The sequence below is a fragment of the Bacillus rossius genome, chromosome 1 (assembly GCF_032445375.1).
Source record: "Bacillus rossius redtenbacheri isolate Brsri chromosome 1, Brsri_v3, whole genome shotgun sequence".
Taxonomy (NCBI): Eukaryota; Metazoa; Arthropoda; class Insecta; order Phasmatodea; family Bacillidae; genus Bacillus; species Bacillus rossius.
This window is the reverse complement of record NC_086330.1, coordinates 50,942,371-50,956,318: the sequence shown is the minus strand read 5'-3', so window position 1 is coordinate 50,956,318 and position 13,948 is coordinate 50,942,371. Positions and strand designations below refer to the sequence as shown.

Here is a 13,948-nt window from a genome sequence, read left to right as displayed (position 1 = left end):
GCCATCCTGTACATTGTGACTGTGTATAAGAAGCGTGTTTCACTGCGACATATTAGAGTTTAGCTTCGTGGCTGCATTACATAATACATGCAAAAAAGTGGGATATTGACAAAGAAACAAGCCAATCACGATGTGGCTGTTTATTTTATAATAAGCGTAGCAATCATTTTTGAGAGTAGCAGATAAATTCTAAGGCAAAATAGTACAGAATTTTGGTTGACTGTTAAATTAAACCAGAATACAGAAAGCACGTTCTTTGAATGATTCTTGCAACTGGGAATATTTATTTAAATAATTTTTTAAAGACAAAAACCATTGATAGTTTTCACTGTACATCATACAGAAAATATATCATAGAGAATCACTTAAAAGATGGACAAACAAAGAAGAATTCACAATCAGACAGAAAACAAGCCAAAATCAGCCGATATGAAATGTTAAATGTAAAGAAAGCACAGAAAATTCCGTGGCAATACTTAGAACAATACCATAGCACAGACGAACACCTTCAGCTGACAACGACGAAATAGTTACAACAAAAAACAGTAAACTCTGGACAGCGCAGCGACAGACAGAGTAACTTAATGATGATTCTAAACAGATAATCAGGACAACACAACGACAAATCAGCGACGCACAAACGATAAAATAAAACAGGTATTCTGATAACACAATGACGACACAGACGAACACAGTAGGTCTGCCAAGACAAAAGCGGTTGCGACGTTATGGCAGCTGCTATCTGTTCCCATCATCAGGCACAAACACACTGATCTTTGTGTTTGTCTATTCATCGCTCTTTGTCCATTTTTTTTTTGTTTTATCTATGACATACAGTGAAATAAAATGTCCAAAATAATGATTTAAATCATACAGAAAACAATCACAGTTTTAGGTAGGTACTCTAATAATTTGAAGGTTATTTGACATGCAAGATATATTCGATATTTCTCTGTATTTTCTGGCCCATGTCAGCTGTTCATTTGTTGCTAAACGTTTGAGAATCTCTAGAGGGTTTATTGTGATTTTGCAATTCTGAAGTAGCAGATTTGTTATAGGTGCAGCGGTCTCCTCACGAACAGTGAACCAATAAAATAATACAGAACACATGTATATGTATTCGAATTTCAGCCTGCTGCGAAAAGAGTTCGTGAATTTTTCCGGTTTTTATACATTATGTATACATATTAATGTAATTATTTTATTTTAAAATATCACAGTAAATATTTTTGTTGTTCAGAATTATTCACGTAAACCTTCAAGAATGTGGCTTGTGTTGCATTTATTTACCGGTAGTAATGATTACGGAACTTTTTTGTTTCTTTTTCAGGAATATGTTCCCTCCAAATTTAGTACAAGCCTGTATTTCACTGGTAAGTTTTATATTATAGCGTCAATTCATTGTTCACATAAAATTGCTTTATATATTTTGGCTCATTAATTAAATTGCGTACAATACCTTTTTGAAGTTTACTTTTTAACAAGTGTATTATATATATCATCTAGACTATAGTGCGATTTATTTTAAAACTAAAATTAATGTTTTACGATTTTAAAAAGATTTTACTGAAGAACGCATTGCTTTTACCTAAATATGAGAACAGTAATTTTAAAGGAAAAATAGTAGAGCTGAAGTAAAACACACAAAACAATTATTTGCTAGCAAATGAATATTTGATGGGAAAAAAACAAATTTATTATAAATTGTTCCATTTTCAACACTAAACTCGTCAACACTTCGAGTATTATTTAAAAATTGCGAATAATTCTTTATCAATATTCTGCCACTTACAAAAATAGATGAGTATATCTTAGAAGTTACAGTCACGCCAATTATTCTGATTAAAGTTTTGGTGTTATTTTATAAGAAAGATTATATGGCATTAATAAAATTAATATAATAATACTTACAGAAGTTAAAAAGAAAGCTATACGAGTTGTCATAAACTTTCAGAAAATTGCAAAAAAAACAAAAAAAAAATCCTTTTTAATCACTTCGTTAAGAGACATTCACTGCTACCAAAATTTGTCTTACTTAAATAAAATAATTTAGTTTTCCTAAGTTGGTTGGACCCAAGTATACCTAATCTTGAAGAACATTTCGTCTTAAATCTATTTGGAAATAACTATTTCAAATAAAATTTTTCCATTTAAATCCACATTCTCAGAGATATTTTCCCACGCCTTTAAATACTATTAGTCCAATGCAGCTCTGATAAGTGTTGATACGTAGCAAATGCACAACTTAAATTCCTCTTTCAAGCCATTCATGAAACCCATATGAAAACTTAACGGTTGCTAAAGAGAAAAAGGAGATTAGTTTTCTATTCATTCACTAGTTTTTAGTTTTCCTTTTCAATTTCATACAGTTTGATTTTGTTTGAGTGAATGTTTTGTTTTACTTAATAAGTGTATCATTAGATTTGTAGGGATTAAGCAAAGGTAATAGATCATCTATGTTTAAAATGCACAACTAGGAAAAGCTTGCGTTCAAAAAGGTTTAATCAATTATGTGCTTGTTGAATTATTGTGTTATTATGAGAGATGATTAAAATTAAAACCAGAAATGAAACAAATTATTACATCACCATTAATTTAACTATGGGGAAGAATAACTCCAATATATTTCCTTCTTCTGTTCCAGTATCAAACCGAGCTGTCTCCGCCTAAAACATTACGTAAGCTAACTTATAAATATAAATTAGTTTTAGTTTAAGATTTTATACGTTAGGTACACCCGACTACCACTTACGTTATTTTTGTTACAATAAAAGATTAGTTATCGTGGACTCGAACATTTTGTTCTTATATTATCTTAAATATGTTTCTTGGTGAACCATATTTTCTCAAGTTTCAATATACTCGGTAAAAAAACTTCCTTTAAATGTCTTTAATAAATAATTCAATGGACTATTTTTTGTGTAAGACTGTCTGTAGGAATTAAATACATTGTCATGTTTCTAATTCTCAAAAACTGAAAGATATTATTTGGATATGATATATTCTGTCATTGCTAGGGCTTTACATGAGTGTTATCGTTCATACTGGCAAAGAACAATTTAATTTGAGTTAATATTTCATCAACAATGAGGTCATTAAAATGGCTACTCACAATATCGGTATCAAACACAGAAAAAAAACTGTACATTTGCAAAAGATTCCTTTAGAAAACATTTCCCATGAAATATTCTGTAAAACTACAATATTCAACACATATTTTTGGTTATATTTGCATATATGACATTAATTTTTTGAAATAATTCACAGTATTTATAACGAAAACTGGCGCAAAATTAAATGTTGTAAATTATGTTTCATTCAAGCATATATTTTTTTTAGACCATGAATAAGATAATCGAATATTCAATAAATAAAGGGAATTTGGTTTTATCAAGCTTTTTATCTGCGCAGATAATACTAAAAATGTATTCAGGGAACAGTTTACAAATAACAGTATTTATAGGCGGTACTGGGACAACAAAAAACAAAAATTCCTGGGCAAGAATCCGAACCCAAAATTACTGCGATTTTTGTGTGTAGTGATACAGCTATTTTCATGTAAATGTACACATTTACAAACTTTTGCACTTTATATAAATTTGTATGTTTACATGAATATTTCTGTTCCATCTACAAAAAAAAACATTACAGTGAAAGGAAATACTGTAGGAATTCCCCACGAAATTGGAAAAAAAAATCACCCAAACATTTGGTGGAGTGATTTCGGGAAACAATAAAAAAAAAATAGATGTGGAGTCCTCTTCATCGCCACTTGTTTCCTGTTAATAGGACACTACAAGAATATGCACGTAGTTTGTTTACACGTGTATTAGTCAATGCTTTCCCTGATTCAACTGTTAGCTTCACTCACTTAGCTCATAAACAGCCTATGCCCCATCTGTATACTTCCCTTATTTCTCACTGGGTCAGAGTTTGAACCTGAGTCCTCCCGAGTTCAGGGGTCCTATTCTTGACGCTGTCGGAATGCCGCTAGTCATTCCTCTGGCGGAGTAATTCCGACAGCGCCAAGAACCACAGGGCACGTGACGAACCACGGTGAAAATAAGCAACATTGGACTAGCCAATGATTGACATGCCCAGGCTGGCAGCACAATGTGTCGGGCATACATGGCCGCGGCGACTGGGGCAACCTAGGAGCTGAGGTCATATAATTAAATTATGTTATTTCACTTAACTTGGCTGGCTGGCAGCCTGGCGGGAAACGACTAAAGTCGCCCCCGAAACAACCAGTGCCACTCAAAATCAATGGGCACAGCAATGTGAAAGCCCCCAACCCCTCCGCATGGTAAACTCTTTTCTACTCTGTCCAACTCTTCTTCCTGAACCATCCTTCTGTTTCCCGTATTCAACCTGCTTGCCAATTATGCATGAATTTTTGCATCCCTCATGTAAGTGCCCAGGGTTTTCCCTGTGTCTATGCAGGTTTTACCTGGGCCCAACTTATCTAGTTTATAGTCTAGAATAGTCAGTGAGGGGAGTTAGTCATGGCGCCAATTGCTGCCATGGGTGGCCAATCCCCCTCCTAGCACACGATGCATGCTCCCTCTCCCGCATGGCTTAATCCCTGCATGATTAGAGCGTATAGGCATCGGCCTGAGACGCACTTAGAGTCTTTCCCTAACCCGGACCCTTCCCAAACACACTTAGTTTTAATTTAGGTTAGGAAAAATAAAATAGCCGCCGGGGAGGGCGGTCGAGCGCACGCGCGGGAGTGTGGCGGTTCGCAGCGGGGCAGGATCCGCCGGCCAACTCGACGCTGCACGACTGGGACATCGGCGGCGTGCACGTGCCGGGCACCAACACCCTCGGCCTGGTCGTCTTCGCCGTCGTGATGGGCGTGGCCATCGCGCGGATGGGCGCCGAGGCCGCGCCGCTGCTCGCCTTCTTCCGCTCGCTCTCCGCCGCCATGATGGTCATCACCGGATGGGTCATATGGTGAGCGCCGCTTTCCAGCACTCTGGGACAGGGGCGCAACAACAGGGGGGGGGGGGCAAGGGTATTTGCCCCCCCCCCCTTTTGAAACCATGAAGTGGGGGAAAACGGGGGCAAAGAAATTGCTGTGTAATCAATTTTTAGATAATAAAACTGCTTAAATAGCTCCATGTTCCACCTTGAAATACAAATTTTCCCGGGGGAGGACCAATGATTCTTTATAAAAAGGTTTACTGCCCCCCCCCCCCTCCCTTTGGAAATTTAGTTGTTGCGCCCCTGCTCTGGGACTACTAATTTGCACGCTCGTCTCGAGTAACCTGGTGAAGACCACACACCGATTGCTGGACACTAGGCAATTCCGCGGATTCATTTCGCCATGTACCTATAGTTGTACCCCAAAGCTTGTTCTGCCATTGGCTCACAACTCATCTGGAGGACACTGGGCCAATGAGGAACAACACTCAACCAAACCTCTAAATAAGCATATAGGCTACTACTTTGGATGTCTCACAAGACAGCATCCAATGAGTGGGTAACATTTGCCCGAATATACGTATAAAGTCATTGAACCGGCGCCTTTTTTTCCGGTCCCTATGGATCGCTCTTGTGCTTGCTCATCCTGAATCATGCAGTATGTAACATTCACGCATTGCTCTCGTGCTTGCTTATATTGAATCATGCAGTGTGGACAGCTCTTGAATTGCTCTTGTGTTTTCTCGTCTTTACTGTTGCAGTATTGACCACTCTTGGATAGCTCTTTTTCTCGCTAGTCTCGATTCACGCATCGTGGACCACTCTTAAATCGCTCTACTGCTTGTTCGTCTTGAATCATGCAGTAAAGTCCACTCCTTGAGTTCTCTTGTGCTTGCTTGTTTTTAATAGTAAGCAGAGGATCGTACTTGGGTGGTTCGTGTGCCTACTCGGATTGTACCATACGTTTGGGATTTCACTTCAGCTGCTCTTTTAAAGTAAAATGAATGAAATCGCAGGTATCAATGAAAATGAAATTCAGAAAATTTTAAGTAATTTTATTTCAGATATTTTTTTACACTGTGGTAAGTCAAGGCTGCAATTGCCCTCCTTCTCTGGAAATGAAAAAAATTATATTTGTTATTTTTAAAAACTAAGTCAACCCACACAAACGTTACTGTATACTTAGTTGTAAATAAGCGTTTAATTTTTTCTCAATTAAAAGTAAGTGGGGATTCAAATTTAACAGCCTTAAAAAACCATATGTCACATACCCAAAACTATGAAAATCTTCGTTCTCTTTCTCATTCACGTAAACATTCTTTGAATACAAAAATTTTATTCTCCCTTTATTCGTAATGAAAAGTTCTATGCTAAAAGAGTAACGCTTAAGCTTTGCAGTGTAACTGGTTGGTATCTCTAGACTAAATATTATATTCTTATTTTTCACCGCAGGAAAATCGACTAGTTACACTTAAAGTATAATTTTTTTAGTTGTTTAAAACACCGGTCAATTATATTTTCTTTCGACTGACAGGGCACCAGATCCCAACAGGTTGAGTGATGTTTTTTATAACCTCCCATACTGGGTCAATACAAATCCTCAGACGACTCCACTGCAGCAAAATCACAGCAGACAAAAATCCACGGAAATAATCTTTGCAAAGTCAACATTTTACTACCACTCGTAGTGAGTGCTTGCCTTAAGGGCCGATTGCCTACCGAAACGTTTCCTGAGGCAATCGCGGGAAACCAGTGTTTCAGATAAAAATTTTAACTCCTCATGTAACATATAAAAAAAGGCTCTTTTTTTTTAAAGAACCAATATGGTATTAATAAGAACATGTATTTTTCGCAAAAAGATTTCGAGACTAGCTGAGAGTTAAAACACTTTAGCATCGTCTGTGTTCCGTAAGGTTCTTTCAGGTGCATATCTTAGTTTAAACACCAATTAAGGTACTTCAGTGCGGAAGCAAGACGTCCTAAATGGCTCGTTCAAAGAAGGCCATGGCTTCACTTGCCGGCGGCCGCAAATTACAAGGAAAAATTTACTTGCGCAGGCGTACCATATTGCAGTCTAGTGGGCTTTAAAAATTTTCCTGCGAAAATTGCTTCCCCTTAGTATTTACCATTTCAGTAACACAACAAACAATTGATTCAGGTAAATTACATTACTATTAAAACATATAATACAAAGACAAAATTTAATTCCATATAATATAAAACAAAAACTTGAATACAAAATATTAACCAAATTCACAAAATAACATAAAACAATGCTAAACAATAATATTACATAAATAACTGATAGCGTAACTAATTTTAAAACACAAAACCAATTGACAGCCAAAATAATAAAATGTTTAGCATAAAAAATCAACTTATTGGTTTCACTGATAAAACAAATTTCCTCGTTAACTACAAGATAAATATTAGCAATTGGGAAAAGATTATGTTTTCCTAAGAAACGCAGTTAACCGAAAATTAGCAGTAACCTGCTAGATAGGCCTGGGCTATGCAAGTTCTGTCAGGAGGAGTACCACAAAAATAAATCAGCTCAAGAAAGAAAGAAAAAAATTATCACGTTACTTGTTTATGTGTACCACTGTACTTTGAACAGTTTGAGATAATGAGGCTGTACTGTTTGAAAATCTGTCTGTTTAAAGAATCTTGGAGCAATGGTGAGTTGAGTTTTTCTCTGTGCGAGAAAATAGACTGGTGGTTACCGCCATAATATTGCTTGATGCAGAGACACCGTGGGACTTACCCCTGATTTGATGTGTGAACAGGTTTTTTCTCTTTACTTGTATAAGGTTCTTCAACAGAAGAACTGCTGCAATGGTTTAACGTTCTGGATTTACTGGCATGTACTCCCGGGAAAGGCTGAATTCTATGATCAATGTTTCCCCAGTGCCATCGCAACCTGGATGTGTTTGGTGAGGAGCTATATGAGAGGCAGTGGAAACCAACCCAACAATCATTGCCTTTGACTCCTCCATAACCATTCGGCTTAACCGTGCTTGTATCAGTGGGATCTTCTCTTGGAGCCAATAAGAAGAACTTCTTGTGGTGATCGCAGGATCTCGCCCTTCGGAGTGATGTTCCTGATCGCAGCGAAGGTGATCAGCATGGAGAGCCTGAGCGTCCTGGCCGGCCAGCTGGGCTGGTACTTCATGACCGTCCTCGTGGGACTCCTCGTGCACGGCTTCGTGGTCCTGCCCTTGTTCTACACCATCGTCACCAAGAAGCTGCCCTTCAGGTTCCTCCTCAACATGGCTGAGGCGATAACCACTGCGTTCGGTACCGCGTCCAGGTTGGTGTTATTTCTTGCAGAAAAAATTGCTTGTTCCATAATTCACTGCTATCTCCCCCTCAAAGTAAGCGCGTGATGACATGTCTGGTTTTGTGTACAGTACTTCGGCAATATACTGTTTAGTACAGAGAGTTATATGGTAACAAAGAGTTTTCAAATACAAATGTGAAGCTGTTGCTGTTGCTTTCTGAAGCAATTGATACCCTGATGATGGCGATTGGAATTTATAACAAAAAGAAGAAGCACTATACTTCGACCATGAAGTAGCTACAGCCAAAATCCTAGCTTTTTTAAAGTTTTAAATTTTATTTTGAATTAAATGACTTTCTCAGAAGCCCGATTCTCTTGGAGAAGGTACCACTTATACATAAACGCACTTGTCATCACACAACAGTAGATTTTGACCGTTTTATCGGCAAGTCGTAAGCCAGCGACTATCCATGAGCAGTAGACAAAAACAGCGCTATATTAATTAATTCGTTTTTAGTTTCTCAGGTAACAGGGTCTAGGGGCCAGATTACTCACTTCTCAAAGAAGCGATCTTGGTGGGGTTAGTCTCAGATTTTGGAAAATGGGGTGGACATCGCATTACGTTGGTGGGTTTCCTAGAGGCACTTATTCACTTTTTTCCCAACAAAATTCTTTTTGTGGCTATTCCACCTCACCATTTCAACCCTTATCCTTGCATAATCATTTTCTTTTAGATTGAAGTATAGTGCCAACAGTTTTAATTAAATGAAATTTTATAACGAATCATTTAGAGCTTCTCCCTCCGTGAACAACAAAAACAATTTTTTTACTGTTTTTGTTGATTCCCCCATGGCGTACACCACATCAAGCAAAGGTTGCCAGGTAAGTCCACTAACATATCAGTCAGCATCAGAATGTTAAAGAGAACTCTCATGGCTAGGTGTGAGCTCGTTTCACTAACTGATTCGACAGTTTTTCGACCACATTGTTGTTGCACCACTGTGTTTTTAGCAACAAATTAAGAAAATTATTAACTTCGAGATGACTTTATCTACCTTCAATTTCATGACTATGATCTCGGATCGACACAGTGCGAGAAGTTATGTCCGGAATTCGTAAGGAGTATATCGAGGTTATTTATATAATCAGACTAAAATGTTAGATAATAATTGACAAACAATCAGTTAATATAAATTACATGTATGAAAAATACCGATTATTCTATCTTTATTTTATCCCGTCATTTTAGATAACTTTTTCCTGAAGCTCTTTATTTCGTCAGAATTTCGATATTAAATATAGGCTTTTAAGACAAAATCCATTCACATAATAAGACCTTTAATGATTTTTAAGTACCTATTAAAAACTAGAAGGTTTTATAAGTCTTGTTAAAAAATCAACAAATACGAAAGCTGGACCGCATGAGCTGCTGCTATTATTTGGTTAAGCATGAACTATTTGCTTTCTATGTTAAAATCGATCGTATGGACTTCCAATCGTAACAGACCAATTAATAGCAATACTCTTAGCATAGATGTTTCCCTGTTGCCGCTGGATTGCAAATGTATGAACTAAAGATTACGTAAACGAAGATCGAGTAGACCCCGTGTGTGTTGGTGCCACTTTTAAATTAACAGTTCTTATATTTTTTTGGGCTAAGATTATTGTATAGCGGATCAAGGACCAAAATGAAAAAAAAGATTAAAATATAAAATCATGCGCCAATTTATGTAAGAAATACGCAGTATAATCTAGAAAGAACTTATTTCATACATCCAAAAATAACCATAGCCATGTATTGTATAAAGTTACAGTATCTTTCTCGTAGTATTACAAAACTATTTATTGGCAAATGGTTCGCAAAAGAAATCGTTTGTTAAAGTAAAACAAATGTGTTTATTTCTGTGTATAATTAAAGATTTTGTTGCTGCCTTGTACAGGTTTGTGTCTGCCTGCATTTAACATGTCTCGTCATTGTTAGCCCACTGTGTTGGTCTGTGTCGTTAAATTATTTTTAAGACTAAGTTCCTTCAACGGAATTCATGTGCTGTCTGAAATTTAGAGGTTGAAAATTTTTTTCGTATGTGCTGCCGTCGTTGTGTTGTCCATGATACTTGTTTAGTTTCATCGTTAGTTACATTTGTCCGACATCAGCTGATTCTGTGAATTTTTGACGTGATAACGTCCAATAAATCGATGAACGCTGGCTGCACGCACGAAAAAGTGTCCCGTTACGCACATTGTCCCGTTACTCTGTGTCCCGTTACGCTCATTGTACGCTTGCGTACTATCTCTCTTCCACTCGAATGGAACAACCATCGATTTGACTTTTTCGATGCACATTAAACTTGAAACACTCCCATTCGTTTCCTACTTATCCTATCATCGACCTATCCTTAACAGAATAACACAGATTGGAAGAAGTTAAATAGCAAACATGTATAAAAGTTATGGTTAAAATAATCTCTTCGTTAAAGTAATAAACATATTTGAATTAATGAGTGGCAATAAAAGTAAATTTACCAATTCAATTGTAGATTTTATTTCACTCCTTTGTATCCATACAAAAAGTGATAATTCAATAAAAAATGATTCAATTTTATTCATGAAAGTATGCAATCATTTCATCAATGTTTTGTTATGACGTTGTCACGTTAAACTTTCGTCCGTAAACCGACTTTACAGACAACCAATTTTTTTTATTTTCATATGTTTTATTTATTTATTTTTGATTTTTGGAATACTTCCTTGACAAACAGTGACAAACAGCTTGACGCCACTCCCGCTGCCTGGTTTTAGCTTTTTAATTAATTATTAGTATTGTAAAAGATCTCAGGGTTTTAACGGGGGTTCGGCCTCGTGGCTGCAGGCAGGAGTGCGTCTCGGAGTTTGAAAATTACGTTCCGAAATTACCTGGGCTGTTTAGGCCACCCAGGACGCCTTGAAAATAATTAATAAACAGATTATCAGAACACTGCACTTTATTCAACGTCGATACACTGGATGGTCCTTTTACTGGCCGCGTCCGTTGTCGTACCGCTGTGACACACGTAAACGCCGGCGAATAATACGCGCGACCAGGATAGATTGCAAAGTGGATCGACGGGTTGAAGCTGTGGCCACGTGTCTCTGAGTAAGATTTAGCATACAGTCACGGAGTTGTGGACGCGACAAATTATACAGAAAAGTTAACTAATAGCGGAGTCCCCGTGATTAGGGTGGTTTGCAGTCTAGCTTGCAACAAAATTACATACTCGAAAAGTTATGCAATCACGTCAGTGAGCGACGTACGCGTAAAGTCTCAATGCGTGGCAAGATGGTCACTTAAAACACATGTTACTAATTACACTAAAACATGATGAAAGTTACAATATGAAAGTTATTCAGTCTTTCACAAGATTCTCGACGATAACAATTAATTGGCTACTGGAGCCGAAAACTGCGTGCCAATATTACGCGGTCCTTAAACTGGACATGGCCTTACGTATTACGTTAAAAATCCCTAAAGGGAATTAAATATTAAGTTAAGTGTCGCACGAAGTATCGTGCGACTTAAGTGGGGTCGGCGCCGAGCTAATTGAAAGGTTTGTAGACACTTACACTATTGCTGAAATGTTGATGAGAAACTAGAAGTGCTGGCCCGACGTTCGCGAAGCGTCCGACCCCTATGAGCCCCCGATCCAGACTGAGCGCGAGACCGCCCGGCGGCCTCGCGCCTAAACGCGTGGAACGCGGGAAAACCGACCCGACCAGTTTTGGACTTAGAAACAAATTACACAACATATGCTTATAAGACAATTAGACATAATTACCCTTACATGAACCCTTCTTTTAAATTGTTATTAATTTGGTTGTTCTAATTAACAAAATAATCAAGAGTTTAATTAGGCGCATTGCCACACCCGGCCGGGCGCTGTCGTCGTCGCGGCGTTCGTTGCGGTGCACTTTCTTACACTTTGTGAAGATCACGCTCGGGCGTGTTCGTCGCACTTCGGAGCCAGTGTTGTTGTGGCATAACGACCTTTGCGGACCAGAGGGAGCACCGGCGGTTGGCGTCAAACTAATGGCGTATGTCCAAAAAAAAAACTGCGTTGAAATAAGTATGAGTTGATCTGGTTTTCTCGCAGCAACGCCACGCTGCCGGTGTCCATGCGGTGCCTGGAGGAGCGGAACGGCGTGGACCCGCGCGTGTCCAAGTTCGTGATGCCCATCGGCGCAACCATCAACATGGACGGCACGGCGCTGTACGAGGCGGTGGCGGCGCTGTTCATCGCGCAGGCGCGCGGCCGCCAGCTCAGCGCGGGACAGTACCTCGCCGTCAGGTGCGGCCCACGTCGCGTGTCCGCAGGCTCCGACTGCCACTTGCCTCGGACCGACTCACTCGTTCAAGCGATTCACACAGGTTCCCCACGACTGATGGTTAGGGGCATGCATTTTTTTCGCGAAAAGATCTGAACTCTTATTAGACTGGAACGAGGTAGGTATACCCGCACCTGTGGTTTCTTCCTTGCGATTGGCGGCCGTCTGCGAGAGAAGTCGTTGCCTTATTATTTGACCGGAGCCGACTCAGGACGCGCTTGCTTCCGCACTGGATTATTTTCGTGATCGGTGTTGTTACGAAATACGTGTAGGTACCTGAAAGAAACTCGACCAAATCACGAAACACAGACGATGCTACAGTGTTTTCACTTTCAGCTAGTCTCGAAATCTTTCCGCGAAATATGCACGCCCCTGCTGATGGTTTATTGTTAAGAGGTACGGACCGGCAAAGTTCGCAGGATCAACGACCTCTAGGGAAGAATATAATAGATTTTTATATATACGTATATATACAAATATATAGTTTCAAATTACAGAAAAAATACGTACTTTTTTCAATGAAGTATTTGACTCAAATAAACGAATATTTCTATGTAAATTCAAATAACTGAATTTTCGTGGAAACTACGCCTTATTTCGACTTACAAGTTGTATGTTAAGTTCTAAACACTGGTAAATACACACGTGAACAAAAGAAGGGTGTTGATACTGCAGACTTAACCAATTTTTATAATTTTTGACAACATATTAAGGATATTCTATTGGATTCATGTTCAAAGCAAGTGCACTCAGTGTCCGTAAATTTTAGAATAAAGCGTTCTTCGTAAAATGAAGGAGAAAAATTTTTAACAATGATTAGGTACATGTCTTATTCTTTGTTAAATGGTTTCTCATTGGTCCTGAATCCTTTAGAATAACCGTGAACCAACATTAGAAGCAGCACAAATCAATGATTATTTGAATTAAACGTATCAAAAAAATAATTAGACAATTTTTCCGTTCTCTTTTTAAAGACCAAGAAAATTCTTGAATTCCTAACGCGAAGGGCTAACACTCAAACTTTGCGCTGTTTTTGCTATTTGCAGTTTGTCAGAATGATTAAGGGCCAAATGAAGAATCCTTAATTAATGAACTGTCGAAACACAGGCTTCTCAGTTTAGACGTCTAGAATGTCAGTTTAGCCAATGCACAGGTGACATTTGCCCGAGTGCGTAGTATATTGTGGATATGATCTACGATTTAGGTCACCCAGAAACTTTTTTCAGTTCTTGTTATTGGTCTCCTAGCCCTTGCCATATTACCAATAGTCTAACTTTAAAATTCGTGTAAAAATACATAACTTTGAAGGAAATATTGGTGATTAAATCATTCAAATATGCATCCTGTGAAACTGTAACATCTCAAATGATGATGAAAAAAAGA

The 13,948-nt window shown here is 38.2% G+C and overlaps 1 protein-coding gene across 2 annotated transcripts in view; it reads left to right on the top strand.

Moving 5' to 3' along the window:
- LOC134535866 (excitatory amino acid transporter 3-like) overlaps positions 1-13,948 on the top strand; it is a 63,156-nt gene that overhangs the window by 24,189 nt on the left and 25,019 nt on the right. For both annotated transcript variants that reach the window (XM_063375209.1, XM_063375218.1), the window contains 5 exons: positions 1,331-1,373; positions 2,645-2,678; positions 4,749-4,956; positions 8,003-8,236; positions 12,334-12,528. In XM_063375209.1, coding sequence (XP_063231279.1) covers positions 1,331-1,373; positions 2,645-2,678; positions 4,749-4,956; positions 8,003-8,236; positions 12,334-12,528 — 714 coding nt within the window. The remainder of the gene's footprint in view (positions 1-1,330; positions 1,374-2,644; positions 2,679-4,748; positions 4,957-8,002; positions 8,237-12,333; positions 12,529-13,948) is intronic.